Raw genomic sequence first — 18,786 nt, 5'->3', positions numbered from 1 at the left:
ACTGTAAATTACAAATAAACACGAATTTAAATATATATATATATATATATATATATATATATATATACATACATAGTGTTTTGTTCATCTTTTTTTAATGCAACTCAAAGTTTTAAGTACTGACAACTTTAATTACTTCACTTATGCAACTTAAAATATTCCTTTTATGTATATCAAAGTTTTACTTTATCTAAACTTAGTTTTTTTAAGTCACTTTAAATTTCATTAAATTAAATTATATAATTTCATATTCATTTTGTACTCATACGTTTTACTTGTTCTGAAATTGAAATGTTTGAGTAGACAAATTCATACATTTAATATAACATTTTCATGAAACCTTAATGTGAATATTTTTATTAGTATAAACTTAGCTAGCTTTAACAAGCTAGTTCAAAAAATGCTAACTTGCGCAATTGCTAACATGTTAACAATAGCAGGGAATAACACTTGCTGTATGAGTGCAGCACTATAAAGCTTTTAAAATTGTTCTCAAACCAAGCCGTATGCACCACGTCATCATAATTGTAACTCTCCTAAAATCAGCATTAACAGAAATTATTCTAAACTAGCATAACAAACATTAAACACTCTCCCACTTAACATTAATTGGCACAAATAAACTTTACATAACTCTAAATTTTAGCATTTACTCTCCCTTTTAAGTGTCATGGCAAAGCATGCTGGGAAATAGACATCCAAGCCCAGGTTCAGTTACATTTAGGTTTGTCTAAATGAAAAGAAACAAGTTCATAGAACTCAAAACAATTCATTTCAACTTAAAATGTATCAGTTTTGTCAACTCAAAAGAAAAAAGAAAGTTCTAAATACTCATAAAAATTAATCTGATTGAACTCATTTGTATAATTTAAGTTGGCCCTACTCAAAACAATTAATTATTTTGAGCGTTAGGGTTTACAGTGCTGCTTCTGTGTTTATTAGAGAACTTTCTCCAAAGGTGTGAATAACTACCTATTGTATTGCGTAGTAAATTAAGTATTCAGAATGAACATTAACAGCTCCAGTATTTTTTCTGCAAGGTTATTAAAGAGCAGTTTGCATAAGAGCAGTTTGAATAAGAAGCCATGATCTGTTTTATCTCCTGTTCTTATTTCAATATGAATAAAACTTGATATGATAACTATGCAAAATCTCATATCAGAGTGTAAAACTGCTATGCACTTTAATGTTTAAGCCTTCATCATTACACATTTATTATCACCAGCGTATTACTAATGATGAAAAATATTAATTTTGTAAATAATGTTTGTTTTAGTTTTTTTACACATTGTGACAGTTATGCTTAGTTTTTGTTTTGTTTCCAGTGTGTTCAGTATCTGGGGTGTATTCCAGAAAGCAGGTTATGTGACTTTGTATTGGAAAGCCAAGAATTTAATAAGATAAACCCACATCTGTCAGCTACCCACCCACACTGCTGTAACATGTCTACATACAATTTCTACTTGAATAGACAAAGTCAAATGTTGCAACTGACCCTACAACAGGGGACGGTTGCAAAAGTCCACAGGGACAGTTGTAAAATGTATTAAACATGTATTTAAATGTAATAAAATAATTATTTAACATATTTTTTGCAATTTTGTTTGTGCAGAGACAGGGTAAAGTAACATTTTAAATGTAACACAATACTCAATTTCAAGTGACAACAATGTTTAGGTTAATTATTACCACATTTGAACAACAAAATACTTTTAAATTAAAATCAATGAAATTTGATAATACTGAATGCGAACTTGCAATCTCTCTCTCTCTCTCTCTCTCTCTCTCTCTCTCTCTCTCTCTCTCTGCATTTATTTGATCAAAAATACAGTAAAAACTGTAATATTACAATTTAACATAGGCTATCTGCTATAATTTATTCATGTGATCAAAGCTGAATTTTCGGCATCATTACTCCAGTCATGATGATAATTCATTTTAATATGCTGATTTGCTGCTCAGGAAACATTTCTTATTATTATCAATGTTGAAAACAGTTTCATATTTTTCTGGAAACCATGTTACATTTTATGCAGAATTATTTGATGAACAAAGTTGAAAGAACAGCATTTATATGAAGTAGATTTTTTTTTAACAGTGTAAAACCCTTGACTGTCACTTTTGATCAATTTAATGCATCGATCCTTGTTGAATAAAAATATTAATTTCATTAAAAAAATCGTACTGACATCAACATTTTGAACCGTTATGTACACTTTTGGTTTGTTTATTGTGATATAACTCCCGATTGTTTCTCTGTCATCTAAGCAAGGCTTCGTTTCCCAAACGCACTGGGCCTGTGAGCTCAGCGAAGCACCAGCATCGAACTAACAGAGAGCCTGTGATTGATTGGTTTCGTCTTGTATCCAGATGACTAGGAGAAAAAGTTCTATCCTACACAATTATCCGCTAACATTCGCTTATTTTTCCACTTAGAAGCTTATTTTACGCACTGAATTGCGTGCTAAATTAATAAAAAATTACAGGTAAAAAAAACACACATTTGGATCGATATTTTTATGTGAGGATCGATCCTTTTCGATACCACGTCAGTATCGAAGTATCGATACTTCAGGATCGATCCGCCCATCACTAGTCAGGATGAGCAGAGAAACACGGATGATATGCTGCATGTTGCTTTATTTAACAGACAGTGACTGTGTAGTTGCTGATGCAGTGACGTATAGTCACAGCAAATCGTGAATGTAATTAACTGCATGTTTTTCAGTAAAAAATTCAGAAAATAAATGTGAAATAACTGTGTTTCTGTAAAACATTTAAGGAAAATTTCTGAAAAAGTTTTTTGCACTTAATTTAAATGAGGATATTTTACTTTATTTTTACGGTTTTTGTTTGGCAGCCGTAGCTGACAGTCATTGACCGTTTTTTAAAAGATTAAATTTTTTACAGCGTAGGCAACCGACTTAAGAGGTATTAGCAAACCCTTCACCCTCTGACCAAGATCAGACTGGTGAGACTGTGTCCGTGAGATCCACGTAAACCCGGGGCGTGTGACACTGTGCGGCATCGGGTCCCTTATGAATGAATAATTGAAAGTATGCATACTCAGAATAATCAAAGATCTAAATTAATTCATAATCAATATTTATGACTATTTTCTAATAAGAAACACGATCTAAATTTGATTATCATTTGAAATTGGAGTCAGATTAAGCGTAGAGCTAAAGTAATATTGAAACTAAATTCCAATAAATTAAGTGAACTTCACTGGGGCGCTGAAAAGACATATACGCATTATACCTTCGCCCAGAGCGTTGGATTCCGTCGTGGGCCAATGCGTGGTCTTTACAGCAATAAATTATGCATTTCAGGACACACTGTTGCAAAGATCACACACTCACATAAAAGCCAAGAGTCAAACTGTCCAACTAAATGAAACACTGATCACAACAATGGTGACCAAACATTTTCAATAAAACATTAACATCTAAACCACTGTTAATTGTCAAAAAGACCTTCTGCTGAGATCTTGAGAGATTTATTGTCTTCTTTTATTTGCAGTTGATTTCAGGCTGTATGGTTTTAAGTCAGTAATAGTTGTTGTGTTTCATTTTCTGAGAGTGCAAACATGATGTTGAACCAACATCACATTGTAACATTGACTCAACGCCATTACCATTGATTTATGGATGAAAAAAAATTAAAAATCAACATTAATTGCTGGAGCAAAAGAGATGTTGATTAAATACATTTAACATTGACACATTAACATTATTTTGATGGTTGCTATCTATCTGGGACCCTAATCAAACACAACTGAACCAGCTAATCAATGTCTTCAGGATTACTAGAAAGCTACAGACAGGAGAGTTTATCAGGGTTGGAGCTAAACTCTGCAGGACAGTGGCCCTCCAGGACCGCAGTTGCCCATCCCTGATATACAGCTTCTTTGCTGCTTTTTAAGCTAAGCTGAACTGCATTAGACTGATTTCAAGGTGTCATTGTTACAGTGTAATTATATATTTAAGTACTGAGTAATATTAAGCAACTACATGTACATAGGGATAAGATTAGGTTTTGGTTTAGGGTTAATTGCATGTAATCATGCATCATTTACTCTTATTACTATGGTAAGTACATGAATCATATGTAACAAGGAAACTGTAAAGTAAAGTGATACCAAACTTTTAAATCTCACTCTACTACAGATAACTGAAACTGAAACGTTATCAGTCAGTCAAGTCAACTGCATTAAAGTGCACTTAATTGGCCCAAGATCACAATCCTGATTTGGATCAGGTGATCACATGATTGATCTGGGACACACACTCCTCACACCAACAATCACCCTCATGTTGTTTGCCGCGATCATGTTGTTTCATCATTGCCACACATGGCCCAGCTCTGGCTGACAAGAGACATGCCGTTGCTGACAGAAGCCCAGGGACATTTGACCTCTATGTTATTCCTGTTACCAAAATAAATTAGGCATTTAATTTAGTGTGATAATTAAACAGATTTTGTGTGACAAATAAAAAATGTGATTCAGCTGATCACGAGGAAAAAGATGAATAACAGGAAGCAACACGGAGATTTGAAAATGCTATTTAATGCACACGTATCAAATGTGCTGTTTGAACATTGACATGTAATTAATTCATCTCCACATTAACATTTGCAGTTGCATCTGGATATCTTAATTTGAATAGTATGAAAGATAAAGTTTTCCATGTGCCAGTTGGCGATGTCGGATGAAGCCCCATCAGCCTGAGAGAGAGAGAGAGAGAGAGAGAGAGAGAGAGAGAGAGAGAGAGAGAGAGAGAGAGAATAATAGTAATAATAATAATAAAATTAATAAATCAATTGGAAATGTTAAATCCTCTTGATACCAATAGTTGATGCTTTTTTTTTTTGATAGTTGATTTTCTGTTTTCTTAAGTTACATTCAAATGTAAAAGTACAAAAATAATCTTTAATTAAACAGTAAAAAAAACAGTTAAATGATAAAATGGTCATGACTGACAGCAAAAAACAACAACATTCAATTACAGTAAAATATCCAAATAAAAAAAAAAAAAAAAAAAAACACTGTTATACCTTCAATATAAATACCTTCAATGTAAAAAAAAATCATAAAAACAAAAACTGGCAAATGACTGTCAAATTTAACAATCATTATTTCATAATCATTTGACCTGAATCACTGAACTCATATATAATTTGAGTTCAGTTTATTTTATTGATTATAGCAGTACTACCCTTGAACAGCATTATTTTTTTAACATTTACAATATAATCCAAATGATTTCTTAAAACTTGTTCTTACACAATTTTTTTTTTTTTTTTTTTAGAGACAGACATCAAGAATCAGCCTGTGAATCTCAACAATGGTGACAATTATAAAGGATGTTGCAGTGCATTCTGGGTACCACCAATCAAAACTCATTCATGGCTCCCATCATACATTGCTGTTTTTTTTTACAGCCTGATTCCAGAATGATTAGCACATTGCTAGCATGAATTAACATCTCACTAACATGTATACACAGCAAAATCCCCAGAGTTAAATTAACTCTGTTCAGAGTGCATATGGTCCCTCTCTACAGAGAGTTAAAATAACTCTGAATCAAAGTTAAAGTTAATGAGATAATGAGATTAATTAATTGATGATTGAGCATTAGTGACAAACACCTGCTGTCAACAAGCAGAATCACTGAAGGAAAGAGAAACAACTACCCCTTCTCCACCAAGGCAGTGCTGGTGCCGGTTCGGAGCCAGTGCCTACTCGCGAACCAGTTCTTTGTGTTTCGACAGTCAAAGAACCAGTTCTCGGCCAGGAAAATTGGTTCCAAAGCGGCACCAACTCTTTGCTGGACTAGAACCGTTCTTTTACCACGTCATGCTTACGTCGGGGGCTGGGGGCTGGGGGCTGGGGGCTGGGGGCTGGGGACGGGGTTATTGTCGAAATTCTCGAACGTAACCTCCATCTATAGTAATCCAGACGAGCAGCACAAATGTGTCCAAAACGTCTTCTTCTGACCCCAATATAGGATCGCAAAGCCAGGAGAAACATTTGCAGAAAGACGATGTGGTCCGCCATTGTAATTGTTATGTTTGAAGTTGGCGCGAGCGTTTCTGGGAAAGCTAAGACTATGGCAACGTACACAGTGACGTAACGACGTCGTTCGCTGGGCTAGTCAGTGGAAAAACAAACAGGTTCTGAGAAGGTTTGCAAGTTTGCAGGAGTTGCCCATGGTGAGAGGCGGCGGGCTGGTGTGGGTTTGCTTATAGCCCCCCAGCTCAGCCGCCATGTGTTGGAGTTCACCCCGGTGAACGAGAGGGTCGCTTCCCTGCGCCTTCGGGCCTACGGGCCAAACGGCAGTGCAGAGTACCCGGCCTTCTTGGAGTCTCTGGGAGGGGTGCTAGAAGGGCTCCAACTGGGGACTCCGTCGTTCTACTGGGGGACTTCAACGCCCACGTGGGCAGCGACAGTGACACCTGGAGGGGCGTGATTGGGAGGAACGGCCCCCCTGATCTGAACCCGAGTGGTGTTCTGTTATTGGACTTCTGTGCCAGTTACAGTTTGTCCATAACGAACACCATGTTCAAGCATAAGGGTGTCCATCAGTGCACATGGCACCAGGACACCCTAGGCCGGAGGTCGATGATCGACTTTGTGGTTGTTTCATCTGACCTCCGGCCGTATGTCTTGGACACTCGGGTAAAGAGAGGGGCGGAGCTGTCAACTGATCACCACCTGGTGGTGAGTTGGATCCGATGGCGGGGGAGGAAGCTGGACAGACTCGGCAGACCCAAACGTACAGAGCTTCGACCAGATCCCGTGGGAGTCTGGAGATATTGAGTCCGAGTGGACCATGTTCTCCACCTCCATTGTCAACGCAGCCACTCTGAGCTGTGGCCGTAAGGTCTCCGGTGCCTGTCGAGGCGGCAATCCCCGAACCCGGTGGTGGACACCGGAAGTAAGGGATGCCGTCAAGCTGAAGAAGGAGTCCTATCGGGCCTGGCTGGCTTGTGGGACTCCTGAGGCAGCTGACGGGTACCAACGGGCCAAGCGGACTGCAGCCCGGGTGGTTGGGGAGGCAAAAACTCGGGCCTGGGAGGAGTTCGGTGAGGCCATGGAGAAGGACTATCGGTCGGCCTCGAAGAGATTCTGGCAAACCGTCCGGCGCCTCAGGAGGGGGAAGCAGTGCCCCACCAATGCTGTTTACAGTGGAGGTGGGCAGCTGTTGACCTCGACTGGGGATATCACCGGACGGTGGAAGGAATACTTCGAGGATCTCCTCAATCCCGCCGTCACGTCTTCCATTGAGGAAGCAGAGGCTGGGGGCTCGGAGGCGGACTCGCCCATCACCCAAGCTGAAGTCACCGAGGTAGTCAAGAAACTCCTCGGTGGCAAGGCACCGGGGGTGGATGAGATCCGCCCTGAGTACCTCAAGTCTCTGGATGTTGTGGGGCTGTCTTGGCTGACACGCCTCTGCAGCATCGCGTGGCGGTCGGGGACAGTGCCTTTGGACTGGCAGACCGGGGTGGTGGTCCCTCTTTTTAAGAAGGGGGACCGGAGGGTGTGCTCCAACTATAGGGGGATCACACTTCTCAGCCTCCCTGGGAACGTCTATTCCAGGGTACTGGAGAGGAGAATCCGGCCGATAGTAGAACCTCGGATTCAGGAGGAACAGTGTGGTTTTCGTCCCGGTCGTGGAACACTGGACCAGCTCTATACCCTCTACCGGGTGCTGGAGGGTTCATGGGAGTTTGCCCAACCAATCCACATGTGCTTTGTGGATTTGGAGAAGGCATTCGACTGTGTCCCTCGTGGCATCTTGTGGAGGGTGCTCTGGGAGTATGGGGTTCGGGGCCCTTTGCTAAGGGCTACCCGGTCCCTGTACGACCGGAGCAGGAGCTTGGTTCGCATTGCTGGCAGTAAGTCAGACTTGTTCCCGGTGCATGTTGGACTCCGGCAGGGCTGCCCTTTGTCGCCGGTTCTGTTCATAACTTTTATGGACAGAATTTCTAGGCGCAGCCAGGGGCCGGAGGGGGTCAGGTTTGGGGACCACACAATTTCATCTCTGCTCTTTGCGGATGATGTTGTCGTGTTGGCCCCATCAGACCAGGACCTTCAGCATGCACTGGGACGGTTTGCAGCCGAGTGTGAAGCGGCTGGGATGAGAATCAGCACCTCCAAATCCGAGGCCATGGTTCTCAGTCGGAAAAGGGTGGTTTGCCCGCTTCAGGTTGGTGGAGAGTTCCTGCCTCAAGTGGAGGAGTTCAAGTATCTTGGGGTCTTGTTCACGAGTGAGGGAAGGATGGAACGGGAGATTGACAGACGGATCGGTGCAGCTTCTGCAGTAATGCGGTCGCTGTACCGGTCTGTCATGGTGAAGAAGGAGCTGAGCCGCAAGGCGAAGCTCTCGATTTACCGGTCAATCTACGTTCATACTCTCACCTATGGTCATGAGCTGTGGGTCATGACCGAAAGGACAAGATCCCGGATACAGGCGGCCGAAATGAGCTTTCTCCGCAGGGTGGCTGGGCGATCCCTTAGAGATAGGGTGAGAAGCTCAGTCACTCGGGAGGAGCTCAGAGTAGAGCCGCTGCTCCTCCACATCGAGAGAGGCCAGCTGAGGTGGCTCGGGCATCTTTTCCGGATGCCTCCTGGACGCCTTCCCGGGAAGGTGTTCCGGGCATGTCCCACCGGGAGGAGACCCCGGGGAAGACCTAGGACACGCTGGAGGGACTATGTCTCCCGGCTGGCCTGGGAACGCCTCGGTGTCCCCCCGGAAGAGCTGGAGGAAGTGTCTAGGGAGAGGGAAGTCTGGGCATCCCTGCTTAGACTGCTGCCCCCGCGACCCGGCCCCGGATAAGCGGAAGAAGATGGATGGATGGAACCAACTTTGAACCAGTTCCGAACCAGTTCTTTTTTGGTGGAAAAGGGGTAATATAGAACAGAAAAAAGAGAAACACAAGCACTACAACTGACTTCAGACACAGTCTTAGATGAAATCAACTGAAGAGAAAAGATCTGTGAAGATCTCAGCAGAGGAGGATTAAACAACTCCACAAACAGTATTACCAGCTTCACTTATTACTAACCAGACTGACTTACCTTACTAACCTTATTTCTGTCAGACGTCTACAGAATTTCTTACTGAGAATTAACAGAGGTTTAACTCTGTTTCATTTGAAATCACCATACGACTCTTGTGACAACGACGTTGAAAATACGTCTTTTGGACAGCATTTTGTTTAGCGGGAATGTTATTTGAAGGTTAGTATGATGAAACATTCTTTCAATCATTCAAAAAACCTGCTGTGAACTAACACTGAAAGAAAGAGAAACAAGATCATAAACTACAACTTTCTTCAGCCACAGCCTTAGATTAAATCAACTGAATCAACTGGCCAACAACATGAGGGTGAGTAGGGATGTCCCGATCCGATCCACGGCATCGGTATCGTGCCGATACTGGCCCAGAATGCTAGATCGGATATCGGAGGGGAGAAAAAAATATGATACGATACCTATTAGGGGTGGAACGGTACATGTATTCGTATTGAACGTACGTTCGGTGCATGGATTTACACGGAGAATACATGGTATTCAAATAAATAAAACTTGCGTGCACATTAATTAATGTAATGCGGAACTACTGTTAGATACGCGCATATACATATGCGTGTTCTTTAGGGACACCTAATCTGTAGACCCGCCTTAGCTCTGAACGCGCGTCTATTTCGCTTCAAACGCTCGCTTTATCATTATATGCGCGTGCCGCGTCCTATTCGCTTTGGATGCGCGAATGGATTCAAACTGTTCAAGCATCGAACTAGACGCGATAGACGCGAATTTGACGCTCTATTCACGTTTGGTGTGAATGCAGCAAAATCAACAGGCTGCGATGTCAAGATTGCAATGCTGGAATGTGCGTGTGTGTGTGTGTGTCAGAGAGAGAGAGAGAGAGAGAGAGAGAGGCACGGGCGCGATCGAACAGTGGAAACATAAAAACATACTCCGTCATTTTGTTCATACAGGACCTCATTAAAACTGCAAAAAGTGTTTAGCCTACTTATATTTGTGTAAAACACAACACTGTGCTTTTGTCAAACTGTAAACTCTTGTCAAACTGTAACCTACAACTACACTACCTAACACCCAACCAAAATCACACACACGCTGTTTAAAAGCAAAAATTATCTCATCTTTTGTACATTCATCATACTGCATTGGTTTTCACTTCTTGTCCTAAAACAGAGCACTAATCTGTTTATTTTGAAGTTACACATTCTACATTGATTAAAAAAGAAAATCAAATGTGTTTTTAATGGTAGTATTATTTTATACAGAAATAAATTATTTATAATTCAGATGAGAATAACGTTAAAGTTAATTAAAATTTTAAGGAAACAAATATATTGATCTGAAATATAGCAAATTAATTTTAAATTCATTCAGGTACAATTACCAAACATATCTCAAGGTCTTTTAAATAAAGGGGGGCAGTCTTTCATTATCAACTGTTGTTGTGGACTATATACTGGAGAAGTATTTGTTCTCCATTTGAGTGAGATGTTTTTATGTGGCTAATTGAGCAAAGTGCTTCCATATATTTTATTATTAGTAGTATTAGTTAAAAAAAAAATAAAAAAAATATCGGATTGATATCGGTATCGGCAAATAGCCAAAGCTGCGGTATCGGTATCGTATCGGAAGTGAAAAAGTGGTATCGGGACATCCTTAGTAATTACTGACAGAATTTTCATTTTTGGGTAAACTAACCCTTTAAATGGAAGTTAGCCAATAAGGCAGTCGGTTTCTGCAAATGAAATTAATGTACTCGAGTTTTAGTGCATGGTATCTTTACAGAAACAGTAAAGTAGATTACAGTAAAGAACTGTACAATTAACAGTAAATCACTGGCTACAGTGTTGCCAGTATTTTACCATTAATTTACAGGACAATTTTTTACAGTGGTGATGGTTAAAATTTGAATAGGGGTTGATTTTTAAGGTGGGTGAGTCAGCAGCTGTCTGCTATAGTCTTATAAAGATCTATGTAAATCAAAGATCTGATTTACAGGGCAAAATGTCTTCAGTGTATGCTTTCACTATTTCTCATCCCCCCTTTCTAGCCTCAACTTGTCAATGTTTGAAAGTTATTGCCTGCTTTGGATGAATTGCTTTGTTTTCTTCATATGTTAGAATGTCACTGCAGATAAAAGCATCCGTTGTATAGATGTGAATATTATTAATAAGAACTTCTTGGAAACATCAGGATTTGTAATATTTGCTCAGTCTTCTAAGATTTAGTTCAAGTTTGTAAGTCGCTTCTCTGTACCTGCGAAAGTTATTTCCATTTTCTCTGTCTATTCTCTCCCGGATCTTCTCCAGCAGCTGCACACTGGCATCAATGGCAACATCTGCAGCTTTATTATGATGTGAACCGTGACTTGAATCACTGTAGTCTTTATTGATACCGTCCCAGCTTCTCCCAGCAACAGTTGTTTTATCAGGAGAACCTCCATGGCTACATTTACCTGTCAAAAAATAATAACAACAACAACAATAAACATAATAATAATAATAATATGATGACGATGATTTGATGTTGAACATTAATTTCCTGGCTCTTCTATTTGATGAGTTTCAATCAGTGAATTAAAAAAAATTACCTGTTGGTTTATCTCCAGAAATCAGTTCAAAGTATCCTGATGTCAGAATATGTCCTTCTAAAATAGCATTCCTAAATTTACCCCCACAATTGCCATTTGCACAGTGTGGCTCACATGTTACTTGGTCCTTCTCTGGAAGAAATACACAAGCAATTATTATTATTATATTATTATTATTATTATTGTAATTTTACAATAATATACACACACATACACACACACTCTAACTCTCTCTCTCTCTCTCTCTCTCTCTCTCTCTCTCTCTCACACACACACACACACACACACACACACACACACACACACACACACACTTACGTACCTGCAGGGTTGGGTATGGGCTCTTCTGGATTGATCAGGGCAGTGCAGGGTTTGGTGTTTCCCAACTCAATCCAGTTACTGTGACTGTAGAAATCCTTTCATTTGCCAGATGAAACAGGTGTGAGATCATTAACTTTAGATTTTGTTTGACTGCTGTATCTGAGTTATAACAGCCAGATGATCAAAGATAACATGATGGTATTGGTTGTGCTTTAAAATAATCATTATTTCACAATCATTTGACCTGAATCACTGAACTCATATACATAGCAAAACTCCAGTGTTAAATGAACTCTCCTGGGAATTGATATGGCTCCAGACTCAAAAGTGTTAAAATATGAGTGTTAAATTAACACTCAAGAGTGTTAAAGTTAATGAGCAAATTAAGTGATTAATTGCGTGATGACTTACCTGAAGACACCTGATGTTAACAAGCAGAATCACCAAAGGAGAAAATCGAATTTTAAGTCACCGTTAAGGTGATCAGTGTTTGCTTTAGTTGGGCTCTTGACCCTTAAATCATTAACCTTAGATTTTGTTTGGCTGTTGTATCTGAGTTATAATTGCCAGATGAACAAAGAGAAAAGGTGATTATAAATAATATAATATGTCAAAACATGACAAACACCACCTGATCACCTTTTCTCTTTGTTCATCTGAGTTATAACTTCATCTGAGTTATAACATAATGACACTGTCCTTGTTAACTTTCTGTTTAAATCATATTCTGTGTCATTTATTCACTCACAGACATAAAAAAATCAGCATATGAAACACAACAATGGTGACATTCTTCATGCCAGCATACAAAACACATTCATTGCTCCCAGCATGCAGTGCGGCATTAATAAATTGCGCATAATGACTATTTTTTGATTGTCACCATTGTTGAGATTTGTATGTCGAGTGTTGATGTCTAAGTGTGTCATTTAAAATAAAATTGACAATCTTACACAAATTTCTTCAATGTTACAAATGTTTGTTTTTTTAAATCAAATTTGAGTTTATTGCTTTCTTCTCAAATTACTCTCTGTTAAAATTCCAAAAGTGAGAAAAAAATACAGTAAAAGCAGTTGTTTAATTTACACTCATTTGTCTGTTACTAAAACAAACTTTTTTTGATAAAACATCTGTTTTATCAATTCAGAAATGTTCTACATATATATCTGTGATTTCTGATAAAACAAACTCAATTTTCAAATATTACGTGTTCAGTCTATAGTGCTTCATCGCCATCTACTGGCCTGGCAGCGTTTTCAGTCGTTTTCGCGGGTCTGTGTGAAATGGGGATTGTTTTGACAATGGTACCTCAGTATAAACTTCTCAGTTTTAAGCATATCGTTGTTGTGTAAACATACCCTTAGTAGGCTACTATTACAGTATAGGTCTCTGACCAGTTTAATTGATGTATGACTGACAAATATGATCATATGATCACGTTAAGTTTATTTGTTTATGTTAAAACTGTGCAATCCAAATGTATGTCAAATTTATATGTAAATCAAATTTATAAATCTTAAATGTAAGTCTAAATTGAACATCAACAGAAATTGCACTTGCAGCTTTCCCTTTAACTCACCTGTAAAGTGTGCAGGATTTCCCCAAGTGTTTTTCTTGGATCATCAAATTTCACTGCTTCAACGAAATTTACGATTCTGTCTATCCCTGTGGTTATAAGTTCTTTCCCTGCTGTAAATTCTTCATTGTCAAAATGGTGTTTCGCACTCTTCACAAATGTAATGTCTGTCATCACATTGTGGAAAGTGATTATTTTGATGGCCTTTTCAAAATTCCCATGGTCATATCCGCAGGCATTTGCCAGTGTCTCTGAGTTCAGTGGATTTGGCTGTTTTCAATCGAAAACCGTATTGGCAAAAAAAAAAAAAAAAAAAACGGCATTATTATGAGTTCACTTTTCAAAATGCAATAAATAGTAATCTATTGAGCTATGTAAATATATACACTATATGGACAAAACTTTCGAAACACCTATAACCATTACACCAACATGCATTCTAAATACTCAGACAATGATAAGGAGTTGGTCCCCCCTTCGCAGCTATAACAGCTTCCACTAATCTTGGAAGGCTTTCCACAAGATTTTGGAGTGTTTCAGTGGGAATTTTTGCCCATACATTCAGGCAAAGGTTTGTGAGGTCATGGCGAGAAGGCCTGGCTCACAATCTCTGTTCCAGTTCATCCCAAAGCTGTTGAATAACTATGATATTTGCACTTTATGCTCAATATTTAGCTAGTTTATTTTGAATCAGTACTATCTGTCAATCTACTACTGAAAAGGAAACTATGAAAGGCTCCATAAATATTCAGAGAGTGTTCCGAAAGCATTTTAAAAATTACCACAGAGCCCAATGTTTGTGAGATTAATTCTACTGATAAACACAGACACATTTATTCATACCGTTCTGTAATTTTGATTTCTCTCGCAGTCCTTTGCAGTAGCACGCAGAATGGCAATTCTTGTGATCTCTTGATGATTTTTAGAGTTTGGCTTTCTCAAAATATGAAAGGTGTGAACACCAATCAGAAGAGCCAGCAGAAGAAATGCTCTCCTCATTCTCAGGTGCTTATGAATATGAAGAACAACTCACAATGTCACTGAAATTCTGGAAAATACAGAACAGATGCTGTGCCTGCTTCTCTTAATGAAACTGAAAAATGTAAATTTGGTTTTGCCACCAAAATGTTCAAAAGACTGTGAAATTGAAGATAATACTTAAAAATGTGTACACTGACCTGAGTTCTTGAAAGTTCAGTTTCCCTCGACCACTGAGCTTAGTGTGCTGTATTACACTGTACATCGTCATTTAAATTTAGCTGAAAATTTGCTTATTGTCTAAAGATATGAGCAGGGACGTGCACAGAGGGGTTGCTCAGGTTGCCCGGGCAACTGCCCATATGCCCTTCTCGACTCACGTTGCCCTTCCGAAAAAAAAACAAAAAAACATCATACAATGAATGCAGAATTTCACGAAAGATAAATAAATAAAAAATCGCAAAGCCTCATTCACTTCCATTCGGGCACCGAAAGTGAAAGTCAGTAGGGGAAGGGCAAACTCTGTTTACGTGGCTGCAGCGCTGCCGGCGGTACCGGATTTAATACCGGATTTCAATCCAGATTATTTATTTTCAACAAAAATAAAAAACAATAATAATAAAAAAAACAATAAAAAAACAATAAACAACAACAATAAACAATAATATGAGGAAGTCTTTTTCTCATGTGCATTTTTTCAGGTCAGAGCAACTGCCCCTCAAAATTCTTGTGCACGTCCCTGGATATGAGCTTTTGCATAGATATCACATCATGAAGCTTTTGCCTACACAGCAAAATCCCCAGTGTTAAATTAACACTCCTCAGTGTACATATGTGTCCACACTACAGGGTGTTAAAATTAACACTGAAGCAGTGTTGAAGTTAATGAGATAATTAAGTGATTAATTAAGTGATGATTGAGCATTAGTGGTGACACCTGATGTTAATAAGCAGAATCATTGACGGAAAGAGAAAAAAACAATAACGAAAAAAGAGAAACACAAGAACTACAACTGACTTCGAGACATTACACATTGTTGCACATATTATTACCAGTTTGACTTTATTTCTGTCATACATCTACAAAAGTTCTTGAGATTCAACAGAAGTTTAGACGGTAATGTTTTATGGAATTTTTCGTTTCACCATTTTTTTCGTCACCATTGTGGTGATCAGTGTTTGCTTTAGTTGGGCTCTTGACCCTTTTCATTTTTTTATGTTACTTTTTCTCTGACTTTTCCAGCATTGTGCTTATAAAGCACATTTGTTACTGCAAGAGAAAACATGACCTGCTCACAATATGTTGTGATGTTGACATTATCATCATGTAATGTCCTCATTCCATGACGCAATTCAGAGTCTAAATCTTTGACTATATGCTTGATGTCTCGTTTTAGTATTGGTGATTGTAGTCCTGAGATTCTACAGTTTGAGATCCAAAAGCAATATGAACAATTTTGAATAAACTTTTTGCACAGTAGTCATTGTGTTTAAACATCAAGAATCAGCATATGAATCTCAACAATGGTGACAATAAACAAACTAGTGACAAACAGATCAACTCTGAACATCACAAAACAAGCTACTAAAGTCAGAACAAAACAATAGCAAAATAAAAGCAAACAGAAAAAAACAATGAAAATGACAGGACAATTCAGCTGCATAATTTATTCATGCTGCAATGCATGATGTGAGCCATGGATGTGTTCGTTCCATCGAAGATGGAGCCCGGTGGTGTGTTGGCTGCTCATCTCGCTCAGTTTGTTTTATTGTTATCACTTTTTGTGCTGTGTTTACTTCCTCAATATGGCCAAACTTTATGGACTTACGATCGTCAAGCGCTATTTAATATCCGTTCATCTATACCCGACCTCTCTGGCGCTGGACAATTTTGTTTTCATCCCTGGCTTGTGACAACCCTACCCACGGAGATAATTCGACCGATGGGGAATGCCAGTGATAGAAAAAGAATAAAACACAGAAGGAAGCGTGGCTGCAGAGCGGGTGCGGCGGAGAAAGTAAAGAAAGCGTGGAATGTTTTTTCCTTGAGGACGCGGGATTTGCGATTCCCGTGCCTTCGCGCTGCCTGTCCAGTGGTGCTGCTGTCCGTGCCCAGACCTTTTGTATCAAGGCGGTCGCACCACATCAGAAAAGGTATAAATCACGGTAATTTGTGCTACGTGCAGAAGATTACAGAGTGTGGAGGCGCGGATGTACCGACTGGGAGTACCCTGGTAAGGACGGCATTAGTCAATGCCAGATCCCTTGCAAACAAATCATTCATTTTAATTCATGGTATTTAATGTGAAGCTCACAAGTGTATGTCCTTCTGCTCCTATGTCGGTGGTATATTCCCGTGTACTCACCCCACTTACAGTATCAGAATTTTTTTTATCATTTTATTGCCTCTCCACAAATCCCTTGTATCGAGTCAGCACCCCCCTCTGTCGATCCAGATGAGTTGACTATAAAGTTTAATTCTGTCTGTATGAATATCATGGACTCTAGTGCTCCATATAAAACAAAGGAAAGAAAAAACAAAACACAACCTTGGTTAAACGAACAGACTCTGGCTCTTAGGCGGGAATGTAGAAGAACAGAAAGGAGGTGGAGGAAAGATAGGTTGCAGGTGTCCTTACAAATGTTAAGGGAAAGTCTGACAAAATACCAAAAAGCTGTGAATGATTCTAGAGCATGCTACTTGTCTGATGTGATTGCTAAAAATCCACCACGTGAACTTTTTGCTGTTCTCAATAGACTGATCTGTCCAAGTACAAAACCTAGCCTCACTGTAGCATCGGCGACGTGTGATTCTTTCTTGAAATTTTTTGTCGAGAAAATAAATGGCATCAAGGGAAATTTTTCATCCATGGTTGCTAATCCAGTGTTACCAGATTTAACTGAGATGGTTAAAAGCAAGCTATTGTTGAGCCCTATCTTAAAAAAACAAACCTGGATCCTTATGATCTAAAAAACTATCAGCCGATTTCAAAATTGCCTGGCTTGTCCAAGGTACTTGAAAAAGTTGTGCTTAAACAAATATCCACTTTCCTAACAAAGAATAATATCTTGGATTAATTTCAATCCGGCTTTAGGGGTGGTCACAGTACAGAATCAGCCCTTTTAAGGGTTGTTAATGATCTATTTTTAATTACAGATGCAGGTAATCATGCAGCATTAATTTTATTGGATTTGTCAGCAGCCTTCGACACCATTGATCACCGGATCCTTCTGACTCGTTTAAAGCAGTTCGTTGGTATTCAGGGGATGGTCCTAAAATGGTTTGCCTCTTATTTGGATTGTAGATCCTTTTTAGTGAAGATTGGTAATAACTACTCCGCACCGTCACTCACCCATTTGCTGTGGGGTCCCACAAGGGTCCATTTTAGGTCCCACTCTGTTTTCACTGTATATGCTCCCGCTGGGAATGATTTTTAAGAAGTATGGTATCTCTTACCATCTGTATGCAGATGACACTCAAGTCTATGTGCCTTTCTTCTTAAATGTCTGGAGGAAGTAAAGCTGTGGATGGCTGAAAATCTCGTCCAATTGAATGAAAACAAAACAGAAATTATCATTTTTGGTCGCACAGCTGGTAGCCAAATGTTAATTGATCAATTGGGCCCGTGGAAGGGATATTTGCAGGATCAAGTAAAGAACTTGGGAGTCATTTTTGATTCATCCTTAATTTTTGATCGACAGATAAAGACAGTAGTACGCAATTGCTTCTTTTATTTAAGAGCAATAGCAAAACTGAAACCAATTCTCTCAGCCAGTGATCTGGAAAAAGTTGTCCACGCGTATATTTTTTCACGCCTAGATTATTGTAGTGCACTTTATGTTGGGACCTGTCAAACGCACATTGCCTGTTTGCAGCTAGTACAAAATGCTGCTGCAAGGCTGTTGATGAATGCTGGGAAAACAGACCATGTTACTCCCCCTCTATCTGTGTTAGGTTGGCTTCCAATACAATTTAGGATACAGTATAAGATCCTGATATATGTTTTTAAAGCACTACACGGAATGGCGCCAGAATACTTGGCTGAGCTCGTCAAGCCCTATAGCGCAGGTCAGCAAAGATCAGCAAACAAGTTTCTCTTAACGATTCCCCGGGCGCGTCTTAAAATGAAAGGAGACCGTGCTTTCACCGTTGCTGGTCCTAGATTGTGGAATAATCTACCACTGGACGTTAGATCCTCCTTGAATCTGAATGTTTTTAAGGGCCGCTTAAAACCTTATCTGTATTCTTTGGCTTTTTAGCAT

The 18,786-nt window shown here is 39.3% G+C and overlaps 1 protein-coding gene across 2 annotated transcripts; it reads right to left on the bottom strand.

Moving 5' to 3' along the window:
- Positions 1–4,550: 4,550 nt before the first annotated feature.
- On the bottom strand, positions 4,551–14,749 carry LOC309477845 (von Willebrand factor A domain-containing protein 7-like). 2 transcript variants are annotated; one of them, XM_082141308.1, is made up of 7 exons: positions 14,724–14,749; positions 14,389–14,593; positions 13,549–13,815; positions 11,971–12,064; positions 11,649–11,780; positions 11,315–11,513; positions 4,551–4,728 (listed from the first exon to the last, which is right to left on the bottom strand). In XM_082141308.1, exons 2-7 carry the CDS (start codon positions 14,542–14,544, stop codon positions 4,614–4,616), a joined length of 963 nt encoding a protein of 320 aa, XP_081997434.1. In that variant the 5' UTR covers positions 14,545–14,593; positions 14,724–14,749; the 3' UTR covers positions 4,551–4,613. The 2 variants fall into 2 exon arrangements, with proteins under 2 accessions (XP_081997434.1, XP_081997435.1); XM_082141309.1 differs by lacking the exon at positions 13,549–13,815.
- Positions 14,750–18,786: the final 4,037 nt, after the last annotated feature.

This window comes from Leuciscus leuciscus (genome assembly GCF_965113295.1).
Source record: "Leuciscus leuciscus genome assembly, chromosome: 1".
NCBI classification, from domain to species: Eukaryota; Metazoa; Chordata; class Actinopteri; order Cypriniformes; family Leuciscidae; genus Leuciscus; species Leuciscus leuciscus.
Note: the sequence above shows the minus strand (reverse complement) of the source record. Positions and strands in the feature narration are given on the sequence as shown.